This window comes from Tripterygium wilfordii, chromosome 6 (assembly GCF_013401445.1).
Source record: "Tripterygium wilfordii isolate XIE 37 chromosome 6, ASM1340144v1, whole genome shotgun sequence".
Taxonomy (NCBI): Eukaryota; Viridiplantae; Streptophyta; class Magnoliopsida; order Celastrales; family Celastraceae; genus Tripterygium; species Tripterygium wilfordii.
Window position 1 is genome coordinate 11,884,421 of NC_052237.1, and position 15,759 is coordinate 11,900,179.

A 15,759-nucleotide genomic window follows, 5' to 3' on the forward strand; every position below is an offset into this window, starting at 1 on the left:
GTAATGATAGCAAAACAATTCAAGATCCACAGCATAAAGCAGATAAGAAAGCTGTCTTCCCCGATATGCTTTTGATATATCATCATCTTCTCTTTTAATTTCTCTTTCCCAGATATATCACTCTTTAACTTCGTGTCTAGTGGACTACCCACTTCAGTCCCTCGTCAATTCAGTCCATCTGCAAAAGTCTTGTAAATCTATCTCCTTATAGGCGCATTATGCAATTTATGGTAACAGAAACAATCAAAAAAACATAACTATTTATATTTAAATTCATTCACTTCTCCTGAATTTTATTTAAATTGAAAACGATATCATACAAGTTTACTCTTTCAACATTCGCTATGGACCCAAACTTGAGCCGTCATGCTTGTGTGCATAGAAGTTTTCCACAAAATATGGTAAATTGGATAAAAACCCAATGAGTGGACACAACGATATTGCTTCAAGTGAGAACCGAACTCAATACCTCTCGAGTCTATATGATTTGACACCAAAGAGATTTTTCAACTAGGGTATCACGAATGTGGTTAAATTAATATTAATTTACACAACGAATTTGCAAACCAACCTTATGTTCAAAATCCTAACAGTAGTTTTCTTGCAATAATGTGGGAGAAAAGAGAGCATCTTTTGTCAATTAAACGTCCTTAATGAAGCTATTAAAAGAAGAGATTGAGACACCATCATTTTGTAGGGTCACCATCCACAACAACAACCAAGTATCTTCTCTTTAATATCTACTAAATGAAGAAGTAATGATGGGAAAGAAAGAATAAAAAAAGCTTGATATAATTAGTTTGATACTCTGTCACTTCAAACAGTGATCAAGAGGTCCAACCAACAGACAACTTGCAAAACGGTGCGTTTTAATTTTCCTAGGCTTTCACATGATTCGGTGAATTCAATTCACAATATTTGGATTTACCTATATATATTCGTTATTGGACCACAAGTCACAACTCTTTTCTTTTTTTAAAGTCGAATGACACATACAAACTTACTTCTTTCAACATTCAAAATATGCGCCTAAATTAAAGTCGTCAAGTCCGCGCGCACACACATAAATATCTCATTTGACAACATGATAAGTTTGATGAAAATTCAACATATCCAGCACATAAAATTCTCACTTCACTACATGATAAATTAATTAAAATCCAACATGTAACCACAATAATATATCGATAGATAATGAGATCTGTCCACCTATAATGAAAGTTACATTATTTCTTCCAACAAAAATCAAAATTAATATTTTTCAAATCTATATGATTTGACTCCATAAAAATTCACTATTCACAACTATTACATATAGTGGATGATGGGTTGTTAGCTCAATTGGCAAAATTGTTTATGCTTGAGAGAATTGTGGGTTCAAAAGTTAATTTTCTCATATTTATTGAAAAATGCTTGAATCCCTATTTTACTCAATGGGATATTAAGTCGGTCCTATATATATATATTTATAATCGATGACTATCACATGTGTTCTCCATTTTAGCAAGTCGAATATTAAATCGGTCTTATATACATATTTATAATCGATGACTATTACACGTGCTCAAGATTGAAGATAAAATATCGATCATAAATTAGAGGGTTGTATTTCATGTCCCCATCCGCGAACTATAAGAATATGCAGCCTGCACTCCAACACAACACCAGCTGTAGTCCGTGGCTCTTGGCATCTATGATTCGAAACAGCTGGAACAGGGAAATATTCCCATGTAAACGACAGCAGAGAGGCCAATTCTTTTCGATATAAGGGATACTGAATATTGTGTACTGAAACCACCGGCTCCGCCGGTCCTTACTACACTCTCATCGGCTGTATTTTTTCACCAAACCAACAAAATCGCCGGTGCAAGACTCGCTGGTCGTATACCCGCTCATTTACTTCTCTCTCAGTTTCCGGACCTTCTCTCCTCTTTTCCGTGACAGATAGTCACCGGAGAGGAAGGAAGGAAGAAGAACAAGACAAAAAACTAGTTTCGAAAGCGTGTGAACCATAGAGAGTCAATGGAGTATAATCGGCAAGCCTCCTCTGCTTCTCTGACCACGAAACTCTCCAACGGCTACAACGTATACGACGGCGTTTTTAGTGGTCCGCAGGCCAAGCTCGGTTCTCGAGTGGAGAATTACGGAGATATTTTTGGTGGCTCTGGCGCCGTGTCTTCGATTCCGATTCTCGATGTGCCGGAGCTGAATGAGGGCAAGGTCTCGGTGGCTGTACGGAGCTCGAGGCTCGATTACTCGACGATTTTTGGCGGTTTTGGAGACTCGGATTCTGCGGTGTCGTATGAAGAGTTTGCTAAGCCAAACAAAGTGAGAAAGTCTTCTCCGGAAGCTAGGTGAGTTCACTTAATGGCTTTTCCCTTCTTGTTGCTGACGTTAACCTCCTTTCCTTGATCAGTAGAAACTCTGCATTTTATGCGTGCGAAAAATCAGGCTGTTGCTTTTTGACCAAGGGAGTAAAATAAGGAAAATTGTTGTGCAATATTTAATAAAGGGGATTATTTACCATGAAAAAAGTCCTTCATTTATGTTCTGTCTGAAAATTTAGGGAAAAATATTATGGCTGCCTGAAACTGAATTGGAAGGAATGGCCATAGAGTTAATGTAAATATTATGAGCTGCACTGTCGGTGAATTCTACTTTTGGTGCCTTGTTTAGTTGATTGAGGAAGTTCTGGAAAGAATGGAAAGAACACCTCAAAAGAGTTTTGCAACTGTGACTGAAGAGATCCATCAGGAAGCTATTTAGTTTCATTAACATGAGTGGAGACGATTATGTTTCTTGATAAAAAAAAAAAAATTCTTGTTTTTAAAGGGATTCATAGAATTTAATAGAAGTTTCATCAAATACATGAAAAACTGTTTATTATGTGAGAAATGGATCTCGGGGGCCCAGTAGTTGGCTTGTTCGTGAACAAGTAGATGATTCGGGACTCAATTTCAGCCAAAGCAAGGATGTCATCTGTCACCAGTAGATTTAGATTTCGTTTTAGACAATCATATTTGATATGAGCACATATATGTACTGTGAGGGCCTACCAAAGTTGATGATTACTCCAAGACGACCACTTTGTGCTATTGGCTTGTAAAGATACTTCCTTATGAGGACACAAGCTTTAATTTCCTCTTAGTTGTGACTTTATTCTCGTTATTAATGAAGATCACAAAAGCATATATAAAACCCCGTTTAATTGGTTCTTCATGATGTGATCCATTAAAGCATCAATCAAACTGTATTATTGTATATGAGATTTGAGGAAACATTGGTAGGTTGTCAACTTTTTTAGGCTATGAATACTTCCAAATTTCGTAGTTATCACAATTGGAATTGGGGGATTGCTGATAAAAGAGGAGGAAAAGAAAAAAGTTTTCTTAGATTAGATTTATCATAAGAACTGGGTGACAGAAAGTGTGCTCTCTTTGAGGATATCTAGTTGTTCTCTCCTCCTGCTATTTGGTCATTATTTTGTGTTGGAGACTGGAAACTGACCCTTTAAAATGTTTATGCTGGCCCTTGTAACTGTTGCTCTTTTTGTACCATGTTGTTCAAATACTGTACCTTTGTTATAATCGACTTTCTATTGCCTTCACAATGTCAGTAGAAATAAGCATATCTTCAAAAGTGGATTCAAAAAACCAACTTGTGAGCTTATCTTGTGGTTTCTATTTTTGTGTAGGACTCTGGGAAAGGCAGGATCCTATGCAGAACAGTCAGATCCTTCTACGTTCTCAGAAGACAAAAACGTTTCCTCACGTGAAGCTTCCTTTCAATCCTTCGATGGTGTGAAACAATTCAATGTATCCTATCAAAAGACTAATCAAGGAATTGGGCAGGGGACAAATGGAACAACACATATTGCTCATCTCCATGCTGTTCCTGGCTTTGCTTGTTTAATAAATGAAATTCCTTCCCAGATGTCTGAAGGAGGCAAGTCAACACCAGCAGTAATAGATGGTGCTGGTTCTAATGTTAAATGCCATGAGGGAAAAATGGAAGGCAGTCCTTGCAGGAATGCCACCTCAGGTCCTGGATTTTGTGATACTGCCAAGAAGACATCTAAAAGTGGGAATTGTAAGAGATCCAATTCAAATGAGAGGTTATTTGATGCTTTTAAAATTGATTTCAGTCATCTTCTTTCGAGAGCACCACCACCTTCAGAAGCATCACCTCGTGTGGGAAATGATAAGTTTCATTTCCAGAGATCGGCGGCTTCAAAGATTGAGGATTCTAGGCGCGATGCTCCTGAAGGTGCTTCTGGTAATTGTTCACCACCTTATTTTGATGAGGAAGTTGATGCAAATTCAGTTGCTGCTGCATCTGCAGCTGCTGTTAGAAAGGCTATAGAGGAGGCTCAAGCAAGGATAAAAATTGCGAAAGAATTAATGGAAAGAAAGAAGGAAGCTCTTCAAAATCGTGTGAAACTGAGCTTTGATGACTTGAAAGCTAAGAAATGTGACAGTAAAGTAAAGAATTCGAAAGATAAGAGGGCTCAAGATGTTCGTGGAAGAGTCGATAAGCCCTTGCATCATTTTGTTGGGATGCAAATGCGAAATGTCAAAGCAAACCAAGTAAGTCCTGGCTTCATAGGCAGTGAAAAACCTACCGTGGCTACAGGAGCTGTTGGAATAATGGAAAGGGAGGAGTTCAGGTTAGCTCAAGCAGATCATCGGCAGGAAGCAACAGATGTAAAAGCAGCTAAACAGTTTTGTGAACTTGCAAATACAGATGTGTATGGAGGTACATTGTTGAAGCATGAGCTGGCAAACAATGGAAAGGAAAACATTCAATCACAAAATGAATTTGAACTAAGGGTGAAGAAAACACTTATGGAAATCCCTGAGATATCAGAGGACTGTGATAAGATACCGATATCTGTTGATGTTCATGAACTAGACAGGTTTGAAGGAAGATTTAACTCTGAGTTGGAAGAATGTGCCAACAAATTGAATTCAACTCAAAAGGTTCATGATCAGGAAGAAAATAAAGAAAAATTAGGAAATGCTCAAGAGCTACAAGAATCTGAGCAGAAAGTAAAGGCATCAAATGGAAATCAAATGTGTAAAAATATCTTGAAAGATCTTCAAAATCTTGCAGAAGATGAGAAGAAACTCAGAGATCCTCATGAAGGAGTGAATAGTAGGTTAAGGAAACCTGAGCTGAAAGAAAAAGAGAGGAAGCAAAAGGTGATTTCTTGCCTTAATGAGACTGAAAAGTCGCACGAGAAACCATGTGAGCGGAAAGAAGATGCAGAGACACATGTAGCTGCATGGAAACTGGAAGAAAATAAGGAAGGGAATGGTGCCAATTGGTACAATGAGAAGAAGTCAGATCAAGTTTATGAGCAGAAGGTGAATGAGGTCAGAAATAATGTTTACAATAATGGGGAGGAAAGTGCAAAGCCAATGGAAGAAGTGTATGAAATCAAAGATAATAGTGCTCCTAAAGAGACTCGGGAGAATGAGGAAAAACTTGAAGATGCTATCCAGGTAAATGAAAATGAGGAGAGATGGGATCAAACCAACGAATGGGTACAAACTGAGAGAACAGAATCAGAAAATGATCAGAGGACAGCTGGTGAAATTGAAAATGACACTCAAGGGAACTTAATTGACCAGGAGAACAATGTTGTGGAATCTGATGATTTGTGTGAGCAGGATGATAATGAGGAGCTAACCAAAGCTAGAGAATCCCATTGGCATGAAAAATACATACAAGCTATTGGTGAAACTGCTGAGGCACGCGCATATGAAGAGATTGAGAGGATGTTGGAAGTAACAAAAACACCCTTTCATCCCAAAAAGAATAAAGAGGAGTCAAAAGCTACTATAGATGCCTATAACAAGGAGAACTTTGAAACCAGTGGCCAGGTGCAATGTACCCTTGAACCAAATGAGGCAGCAAAGCATTTGAAGGATGCTGATAAGGCCCTTGAACAATATGTAAACAAAACTGAAAGAGTCCTAGGTCCTGGAGAACAAACTGAAGCATCAGCCAGTCGATCTGGAGGGAGTGACAGTGATGTGGAGGAGTCTAAACCTGCCATCAATGAGGAAAACAAGGATAACAATTTTGAATCTTCTAATGGAGGAAGACAGGTTGATAATGGGACAAAGGTGGACACACCTCAGCTGCTTAGTACATCAGAGGGGAAGGAAAGAGCTGATGAGGAAACTGCAGAAGAGATCAAAACCACCCAAATTACACAAAGTAAAGAGAAGAATCATCAGAAGACCCCGACAATGGATGAGAGGGAGGCTGAGAATACTTCACGAAAAAAGGTGGAACTGGAAATGAAACGCCGTAAAAGAATGGAAGAAGGGAAAGAAAGGGAAAGAGAGAAGGAGAGAGTAGCTGTTGAAAGAGCAATCCGTGAAGCTCGTGAGCGCGCTTTTGCTGAAGCACGAGAAAGGGCAGAAAGAGCTGCAGTGGAGAGAGCAACAGCAGAAGCTCGTAGAAGAGCAGTGGCTGATGCCCGAGAAAAGTCAGAGAGAGCTTCTGTAGATGCCAATGAGAAGTCATCGGCTGAGAAGGCTGCTATGGAAGCCAAACTTAAAGCCGAACGTTCTGCAGTAGAGAGAGCAACTGCAGAGGCTCGGGAGCGTGCCCTAGAAAAAGCATTGTCTGAAAAGACCTTTAAAGCGAGAAACCGTGGTGAAAAGGTTGCGGCTGAGAAGGTTCCTGGCGGTTCAAAAGAAAATGGAATGAGACAGAGCTATCCATTTTATGTGAGTGTCTCAACCATTAGTTACTCTACAGTTTGCTTGTTATTAGGAAGTATTTTGTTTGGTGGCTCGCAAATATAGAGTGTTTATTATTTATTGCAGGATTCACAGAATAAAGGCTCAGATTCTTCCAGCAGTTCGAGATTTCCAAGTTCTGCAAATCACAGTGGTAGGAGATATCATACCTTACTTTTTGATTTGTTTCCTCTTTTTTAATTATCGAGGAGATTAATTTCCCCACTCTTCGTCTAACATTCATATGTTACTGTGTGAAGTTCCCTACTCAACTGAGAAATTTGATGGAACCAATGGTGAATCTACTCAGCGATGTAAGGCTAGGCTGGAAAGGCATCAAAGGACAGCAGAACGTGCGGTACGCTTCCTACCTAGTTCATATATGACATTAGTACAATAGTTCTGCTGCAAGTTCACTGCATGTTTTTTTATCCCTTTTGAATTCTTTCCCCCTTCAGGCGAAAGCTCTCGCAGAGAAGAATATGCGTGATCGTCTTGCTCAGAAAGAACAAGCCGAGAGAAATGTAATTATCTTCTACTTATTTAAGTAAGGATATGTTTGCAGTTGTTGATGGAGGATGGAATATTTTTTTCTTACTGTTTACATCTGCTTATATTGGCAGAGATTAGCGGAAGCACTGGATGCTGAAGTGAAGCGATGGTCAAGTGGGAAAGAGGGGAACTTGCGAGCCCTGATTTCAACACTTCAATATGTATGTGCAATCTTTTCTACTTATGCTTCTTGTATCTCCAGGCCACTTCTAATTTACGCCAGTTATTTGAGCAAAACATCTGTTTAGGCTGGAATCTAGGTAGACCAAAGATTTATCTTGGTAACTAAGAAAGATAAGAAACGGTAAGCAAATCCCATGCACAAGGCTCCCATACTGGGCAGGGTCTTGGACAGGCAGGATTTGCGTAAACTTTACCCCAACATATTATGTGGAGAGGTTGTTCTCAGGAACTGAACACCTCTACGTTGCACCTATGCAACTCTACCTCCAGGCCACATGTTCGCACATTTCTCTTGGTAAGTAAATGAAACAAAATACCCACTTTCCCTCTGTAAGAAGATTTGCTCTTACTTAAAAATGCTGTAATTTGATTGCAAGTTCTTGGCTTTGCTGCTTACATTCTGCTCCTTGAAACCCTCAACTGATGACATCAGATATTGCGCTTAAATGGAAGTACAATTGTATGACTTTGTAAATTTTTTGCAATTGGGTTAACTTGATAACTAAGAATGTCCTATTTTCTTGCTTTGTAGTATGAGGAAGACCTAGCTTTCTGGTTGAATGACATTATTTCTCGTGATTATCTATTACAATAACTGCCACAGATGCCTGCCATCTGGCTACTCAAATTTCTCTCAGTTTTGTGATCTGTATTTCTCATATAGATAAACAGATCTTCAATTTTTCATCCAGTTGTTTTTCCTATTTCCCAATTCACAAATTTTCAGCATTGACAGTGTGTGGTAGTTGTTCGCAGTAAATTGGTAAAACTTATACATCACCACTTACCATCATTTGGTTTTTCTTCAATTGCAGATCCTTGGGCCTGATAGTGGATGGCAGCCAATTCCTCTAACATATATAATATCAACTACTGCAGTGAAGAAAGCTTACCGTAAAGCCACCCTTTTTGTTCATCCTGACAAGTTGCAGCAACGGGGTGCAAGCATACAACAGAAGTACACATGTGAGAAGGTTTTTGATATTCTGAAGGTATGTGCCCTCTTTTTGTGTCCCTTAATATAAATGCCTGTATCGCTGAGTCAGACTGCATCATGCATGGTGAAACTCAAAAATAGTGCAAAAAATCTACCAAACCATTTGAAGTTTGTGTTGCGACTTATTTTCTCCCCTTACATTTGCGCCATCTCTAATCCGTATTTTGTCACTAGTCACTCCTAATTTAGTCCTTTCATTAATATATACCCTATGGTGTTGATAGAAGCAACTGTTTTCTTTTTCTAATGTTGCAGGAGGCTTACAACAAGATCAGTGCTGAGGATAGATAGAAATTGTCCTTCTGGCCGCTCTCGTTATGCAAGAGTATACAGATGACGGAATAGGATTTCTGAAGAGAATAGAGGTAGGGAAAAAAGGGTAGGCTTCCTTTTTCTAATTTATGTAGCTTATGAAAGGAGATGCCAAGTCGAAGATGTTCTACGATTAAGACACTGTCTTGAAAGTGATCTTAGTAATAATCAAATTTGTTCATATGCCAATTGGCATTGAACTTCCCATCCATGATTGCTCAACACATTCTCAATTTCTTCAGGAAACAGTGCTGAAATAGTCGAAGAACACGGAGAAACTCAACCTGCAAAATCCTACATCTGCTCTAAAGGGGCATGGTTTCAGCATCTTGACCGATGCTGTCATTCCATCTAATCTGATTGGCATGGAATCTCTCATAAAGCCCGGTGCACGAAGCATTATTGCATTCTGAGCATGTATACGATTCGCAGCTTGTGGAAAGACTGGAATTTGGGGCTTCAATAATATCATGGATCTCCTCCACCCCGCTTTCTGCTAACTTCATGCACCAGCATTTGAATTGGTTGAAGATTTGAATCCTCCCGCACGCTATAAACAAGTAATATTGATTCAGCCAATATAAAATATGTAAATTGAAAAAAAAAAAAAACTTTGTGTAAGTTCGAATTTTTTTTTTTTTTTTTGTTTTTGGTGTTTTCTATTTTTAATTTTAGAAAATGTAATTTTTCATTTTCTGTTTTTAAGTGATTTTCGGTTTCCCGTGTTTTCTAAAATGAGGAGTCAATCATGTTTTAAGGGTTGCTTTCAAAAATAAAAAAAAGAAATGCATGGAAGCACAAACATAGCAAATAGTCTCTTAATTAACATCGGGGGCTTTTCCATAACAGCGGGCTTGAAACTAGTACAAACATAATTACACAAGTACCACAACCTAACTTTATTTTCATAACAGAAATTGAAACCCATCATCAGACTAGTTTGTCATTGCTTTCATTGGAGACAGGGACCTTTTTTGGGGAAGGAAGCAATCCCTTATCTTGGCATGTTTCAATGGCTTCAACAAACATATCCTCTAAGCTGTGCTTGAACTTGAAACCCATGTCAGTAACCTTCTTAGATGAAAACACAACCCTCTTCAAGTCCTCATCCACATCTTTGAACCTGATTATAAGCCAAACAACATTGTATAACTTAATTAGCATCAAAAACAAAGTGATCAAAGACCTTAATTAATGAGTTAATTACTTTGTAGGGACGTCGTATTCAGGGTATTTCACTGAGAAGTTTTGCAAGCTCAAGGATTGTGGCCTCGTGTGAGGAGCAAATGTAGCGACCCTTTGCCTGTGGATGCTCAAACAAGTAGATGTGACTCTCACAGAGATCATCCAAGTGCAAAAACTGGCCTTGCTTTATAATTGAATAGTGAGCTTCATTGCCTGTGCATACGCAATTAATTAAAATTATGTTAGTAGGATGTAGGGAAGGTTGTAGTAATTAAGACAGACAAACTGTGCATGATCAGGGAAAGTAGCGGACGAGGGCATTGCAGTAGAAGTCACTGCAGTTTTAATCATAGTCGTCATGTATGTTTACCAAATGCAAAAAAATGTGTAGATCTCACACTAGTAAACAAACTGGACATATGTGATTAAAACTATAAGGGAAAAGGAAATTACAGTGACTTCTAGGACAATGACCCTTAACCTAAAAAGTAGTGGACCACCCGTGATTGGAGAAAGAGCAGCGATGAGGCTTGGAGGCATTGATGGTGTGATGAATGGACCAACTAGAAGAGTTGGTATAATGCTGATGAAATCTAGCTTGTTCTCCTCAGCAAATGTCCATGCCGCTTGTTCAGCTAGTGTCTTTGACACAAAATACATCTGGACCCCAAAAACAAAAGGAGAGAAATTTATTTGGGCCAATACAAGAACTACTATGGTGGGGCCCTCATGTGGGACCCACTACCTGGCCTCATGTATAGGTATGTCATAGAAACGAGAGTTAAGAGTAGCTCGAAACGACAAAGAACATCTTGCTCTTGTGGAGACAACAGTTAAAAGTTACTCGATACGATGTCGTATAGAAGGTAATAAGACACAGAAAATTGTCTCGCGCTACTGTTAATTGTCATCTCTATAAGAGCAAAATCCTGTCGTGTAGGGCTACTCTTTGTCGTGTGAAGTTACTCTTAACAAAGAGAGGAAAACAAAAATGAAGAACACGACAACACGATAGCATCATGCTCTTGTGAGACTATTGGTAAGAGTAGCTCGTCACGATTCTCTATGAATTGCTACCTTCTACGCGATGTCGTTTCGAGCTACTCTTAACTGTCGTCTCCACGAAGCAATATGTTGTATGGTCGAGCTACTCGTAACAAAGATAGGGGGAAAAAAGAGAGAGGATATTAACCCATCCAGTCATTTTTTTGGTACGGGCGAAGTTCAAATCGCTCCAGCAATTCTCGTCATACACTGGCCTTCCTTTCTCTTCAGCATTGACTGTTCCAGCAGAGGATGCGAATACAAGCCTACGCACCGTTTCTGCCTTAACACATGCTTTCATAATGCTCAGAACTCCATCCACGGTTGGCTTAATCACTTCATTCTGCAAATTACCCAAAACCAACCAAATAAACTCAGCTTAATTCAGCATCCACATCTTACTGTACTTAGATAAGACTATATATACATATACATATATATATATATATATATATACATACCTCAGGGTCTTTTTGACTCGAAGTCCATTGGTGTGGCAAGACAAAGATAGTGTGGGTCATTTGAAATAATATAATGACTTGTTTGTATAGAAGTTTTCAAAATACCAAACATGCAGAAATCAATAATTTAATTTTCACTCTTGTTCACAAGTATTAATTTTGATTTTATGAATCCTTTCATTGGGCCGATTGTAGGAGACTCGGGAACCAGATATATTAAAAAGGCCGGCCCAAAGACTTCATATCCAAAAGTGAAGGGCTTAAACCATCATACATGAACCTCTAGTCTTTGCTTAAAACGACTCATTTCATTTTTAGATGCATGGTGCCTTCACACCAACGGTTACGTCCTGAATATTTTTTTAAAAAAAATACCACTGATAATTATGTTTACGGTTGGAATCAGAAATCCACACCCTAAACAATTAATTATATTATTTGTTTTGGGGTTCTGATTCCCGTGAATATATCATTACATTACCCTCACAAGTTTGAGACTCTAAAACCCAGCAAATAATTATGTTTACGGTTGGAATCAGAAATCCACACCCCAAACAATTAATTATATTGTTTGTTTTGGGGTTCTGATTCCCGTGAATATATCATTACATTACCCTCACAAGTGCGTTCCTCTAAAACCCAACAAGTGAGCTAAATCCAACTCACCAAGTTAGGAAAAAGGTCTAGTTGGTGTTTAAAAGTGAGCTTTACAAATATATACTCATATGAAAACCTTAATCTTACCGATGTGGTATATTTGTCTTAAGAGCTTATGTTGACTTGGTTGTTGACCAATGATGTGGAACTAATTACATATCAAATTAACCACATGGAACTAATTACGTGTCAAATTAACTATGTGGAATTTATTTACACATCATTATTTGATAAACAAACCATAAACTAAGATGTGAGAGATCACTCTCTTGGTTTTGTGGACTTATCCCACTTTCAATTTTATCTGTCGTGAACGTGGTGTGGACTATTCTGGCGTTCCGAGATTTACCCCTACTAAAACTTCCGAAAGACTTTTTTTTTTTTTTTAAAACATCCGAAAGACTTAAGTGTTCTAGTGACATTTGAAATTGAAATGTATCAAGTATGGACATGGGAAGAGTGACATGATGTGCGCTAATTTTGTTGAAATTGTCGCTTACTTTCGGCCATTACTTGCCAGCTCAAACGGGGCAGTTACAAGTTGAACCACCCACACCATACCACTGTACTCCATGTACAATCGATTCAACAAGAAAATTAATAAATGTGCACTGCAATTCTGCCAAATCCACAAAAATTAGAACTGAACTTAAAATGCCAATGGTGGTAGACCAGTTGGTTTATTACAGAGAAAGAAGTCATTTCCCTTCTCTGTAGATGGCAGCCCAGAGAGGATTGTCACACTGGTGTCCTCTACTGGCCTTTTTTATTAATTAGTGAATTGGTTTTGCTAACTCAAATCATTTAAGTGATTATTTAGTTGATGAACTTCTCGGGTCAAAGCGTATGAATTTAGGATGTTTTGAGTTCGATTCTCATCTAAAACAATATTCTTATAGTACACGCTATGCTTTGGCCCAACTCACTGTATTGTGACTTGTTAAGTGAGAGACTTTTGTACACCCAGCTATAAGAGTCCGAATTGCCATCACATGATCGGTTAGAAATAAAGTTTCGCCGACCCAAAAACTCACAAGTCGTGGACGTAAATGAGGGGTAATAACTGACATGTATGGCGACAAATGTTTTTGCTGAGCTTTTCAAAAGTCCATTTGGATTATCCCCAACTTGCCTTAAACACAAGCAAGCACAATTGCACCGAATAAAGGCATTTATAAGAACAGACAAACAGGATCAGAATTTCGTTGATGGAGATGGAGAGGCATTGGAGTACTCTGTTTTTATTTGTTCTTCTGTTGATTCAAAAGCAGGGGATGTTTCACCTGGTAGAAGCAGATGATGGGTTTGTGAGAACACAAGGAGTTCAATTTGTGTTGAATGGGAGCCCATTTTATGCAAATGGGTTCAACGCGTACTGGCTCATGTATTTCGCCGCAGACCCATCTCTGAGAACCAAGGTCACCTCCGTATTTCAAGAAGCCAGAGACTACGGCCTCACCATTGCAAGAGCTTGGGCTTTCGGGGATGGTGGAGATCAGCCTCTACAGTACTCTCCTGGCTCCTATAATGAGCAAATGTTCCAGGTAATTGATTAATCAATGCATTTTAATTTCACTTTTTTTTGGGTCTATTTCGTTTATTGGGATTCCTTTTTCTCTGGCTTGAAGGGGTTGGATTTCGCTATATCCGAAGCTAATAGACATGGGATTAAGCTTGTGTTGAGTCTGGTGAACAATTATGATCAATATGGAGGGAAGAAACAGTATGTGAACTGGGCAAGAAATCAAGGGCAGTCCATTTCTTCTGATGATGAATTCTTTAGCAACTCTGTGGTCAAGGACTACTACAAGAACCACATCAAGGTATGTGATTGTTGCTTTCTCATTTTTGTGCAGCCAAAATGGCAGGCAGACGCATAATCAGAGTGAGTTCTGAGAACCACGCAACAATAGTTCAGTTGGTTATATCTCAGGGCTTAAGGCGGATGATGGTAAGGTCGGGAGTTCCGCCCGACTGAGAGTATTTCCTTAGGATTTTCCTGGTTCCGTGGGCTTGCCCACTAAGGGGAGGGTTTTGGAACCCTTTTCACCCACATGAGCTTCGGCACAATTTTGCATGTCATAAGCATGTGGCGGCCGAGGTTTACACCCACTTAACTGTCCGAAGGGCATACTGGGCTGGGTGGTACCTCGGTCACAATAAAGGACGAGTTCTGAGTGAATATGAGCGCATCTGTGTAAATAATATATGTTCATATTTGTGTGATAGACTGTTCTTATGAGAAGAAACAGTGTGAGTGGAGTTGCTTACAAAGATGACCCAACAATAATGGCATGGGAGCTGATAAACGAGCCCAGATGCAACTCTGATCTATCAGGCAAATCTATCCAGGTTAGAAAAACCAGCAAGTGCAAATACAAACTGATAAGAGTGCATAGAAAAAGAAGAAGATTTAGGTGAATGATTTTGATAAATGTAAATGTTTTGGCAGGCTTGGATTACAGATATGGCATCCTACTTGAAATCTGTTGATGGAAACCATTTACTAGAAGTGGGTCTTGAAGGTTTCTATGGACAGACATCAGCTGATAAGCAACAATACAACCCAAACTTCCAAGTAGGAACAGATTTCATTGCCAACAATCAGATCGCTGGTGTTGATTTCGCAACAGTTCACTCGTACCCAGATCAATGGTGATAATACTAAGAACATTTCCTTCCAACCTTGGTTACATACCATTTTTCACTGGATATTGATTGTTTTCTTGATGAGTTAGGTTACCTGGCTCGAGCTGCGAAACCCAGAATTCATTCTTGAACAATTGGCTCAACATTCACATCCAAGATGCGCAGAACATCCTTAACAAGCCAGTTCTCTTTGCGGAGTTTGGAAAATCTGCCAAAACTTCTCCATATGACCAAAGGGATGAGCTCTTTGATAAAATCTACTCTGCAATTTATTCATCAGCTAGCAGTGGAGGTGCAGCGGCTGGTGGCCTGTTCTGGCAACTTTTAACCGAAGGAATGGACTCGTACCGGGATGGTTATGAGGTTATCTTCAGTGAGAACCCTTCAACAGCTAGCATTGTCTCTCAACAGTCACAAAAGCTTAACCGGATCCGGAAGATGTATGCGAGATTGCGAAACGTGGAGAAGTTGACGCAGGAAAGGGGAGATTAAAAGGGCAGAATGGTGGACAGAGAACAATGGGAATGATACAGGAAATTGAGTGAAGCTCAGGTAAAATACAAAAGATGCAATATAGCTAGAAAGATTGAAGAACTGATGCATTATAATGTTTCAAATATGTAGAATGCTCATCATAGAAAGTAAGCTTATTCGCTTTGTCTAAAGAGCTAATCTTTTATCCAAGAAACTAATCAAAGCCGGCAGGCATGGTTATTCATTAAAACCTAGTTCTTTACAGGATCTTCTATGGAGTTATTTTGTTGTATGAATTGTGGTGTTATCTCTAGTGTTTGAAAGTGTGTTTTATTCTGTTGGGTTGTTCTTTACATATTTTCAATTCCTCAGACTCACAAAATGCAAGGCCTGGGGACTTTTAAGGGTGAGAGTGACACCCCAATTGCTAAGTTTAGGCCTAGGGTTTTGGATTGATGATTAATTTTCAATGCTTAGATAGGAGGAATGC

General features: G+C 39.0%; 2 protein-coding genes and 1 pseudogene across 3 annotated transcripts; 2 read left to right on the forward strand and 1 right to left on the reverse strand.

The window, feature by feature from the left end:
• Positions 1-1,574: 1,574 nt before the first annotated feature.
• On the forward strand, positions 1,575-9,454 carry LOC120000368 (auxilin-like protein 1). 2 transcript variants are annotated; one of them, XM_038848428.1, is made up of 9 exons: positions 1,575-2,354; positions 3,695-6,743; positions 6,843-6,909; positions 7,016-7,113; positions 7,214-7,279; positions 7,379-7,468; positions 8,306-8,482; positions 8,743-8,866; positions 9,042-9,454. In XM_038848428.1, exons 1-8 carry the CDS (start codon positions 2,023-2,025, stop codon positions 8,776-8,778), a joined length of 3,915 nt encoding a protein of 1,304 aa, XP_038704356.1. In that variant the 5' UTR covers positions 1,575-2,022; the 3' UTR covers positions 8,779-8,866; positions 9,042-9,454. The 2 variants fall into 2 exon arrangements, with proteins under 2 accessions (XP_038704356.1, XP_038704355.1); XM_038848427.1 differs by having other exon boundaries at positions 1,576-2,354; positions 8,743-8,852.
• A 275-nt stretch (positions 9,455-9,729) lies between these two features.
• On the reverse strand, positions 9,730-13,216 carry LOC120000750 (annotated as a pseudogene).
• Positions 13,190-15,519, forward strand: LOC119999678 (mannan endo-1,4-beta-mannosidase 7-like). Its single transcript, XM_038847382.1, has 5 exons — positions 13,190-13,690; positions 13,775-13,969; positions 14,376-14,498; positions 14,599-14,801; positions 14,885-15,519. Exons 1-5 carry the CDS (start codon positions 13,355-13,357, stop codon positions 15,285-15,287), a joined length of 1,260 nt encoding a protein of 419 aa, XP_038703310.1. The 5' UTR covers positions 13,190-13,354; the 3' UTR covers positions 15,288-15,519.
• Positions 15,520-15,759: the final 240 nt, after the last annotated feature.

Excerpts from the sequence above, each read along its gene's own strand:
- LOC120000368 (XM_038848428.1), top strand. The coding sequence starts at position 2,023 with ATGGAGTATAATCGGCAAGCCTCCTCTGCTTCTCTGACCACGAAACTC. Across the intron at positions 6,910-7,015 it reads AAGTTCTGCAAATCACAGTG|TTCCCTACTCAACTGAGAAA; the intron begins GTAGGAGATATC and ends TACTGTGTGAAG. Across the intron at positions 7,114-7,213 it reads AAAGGACAGCAGAACGTGCG|GCGAAAGCTCTCGCAGAGAA; the intron begins GTACGCTTCCTA and ends TTCCCCCTTCAG.
- LOC119999678 (XM_038847382.1), top strand. The coding sequence starts at position 13,355 with ATGGAGATGGAGAGGCATTGGAGTACTCTGTTTTTATTTGTTCTTCTG. Across the intron at positions 13,970-14,375 it reads ACTACAAGAACCACATCAAG|ACTGTTCTTATGAGAAGAAA; the intron begins GTATGTGATTGT and ends TTTGTGTGATAG. Across the intron at positions 14,499-14,598 it reads TATCAGGCAAATCTATCCAG|GCTTGGATTACAGATATGGC; the intron begins GTTAGAAAAACC and ends ATGTTTTGGCAG.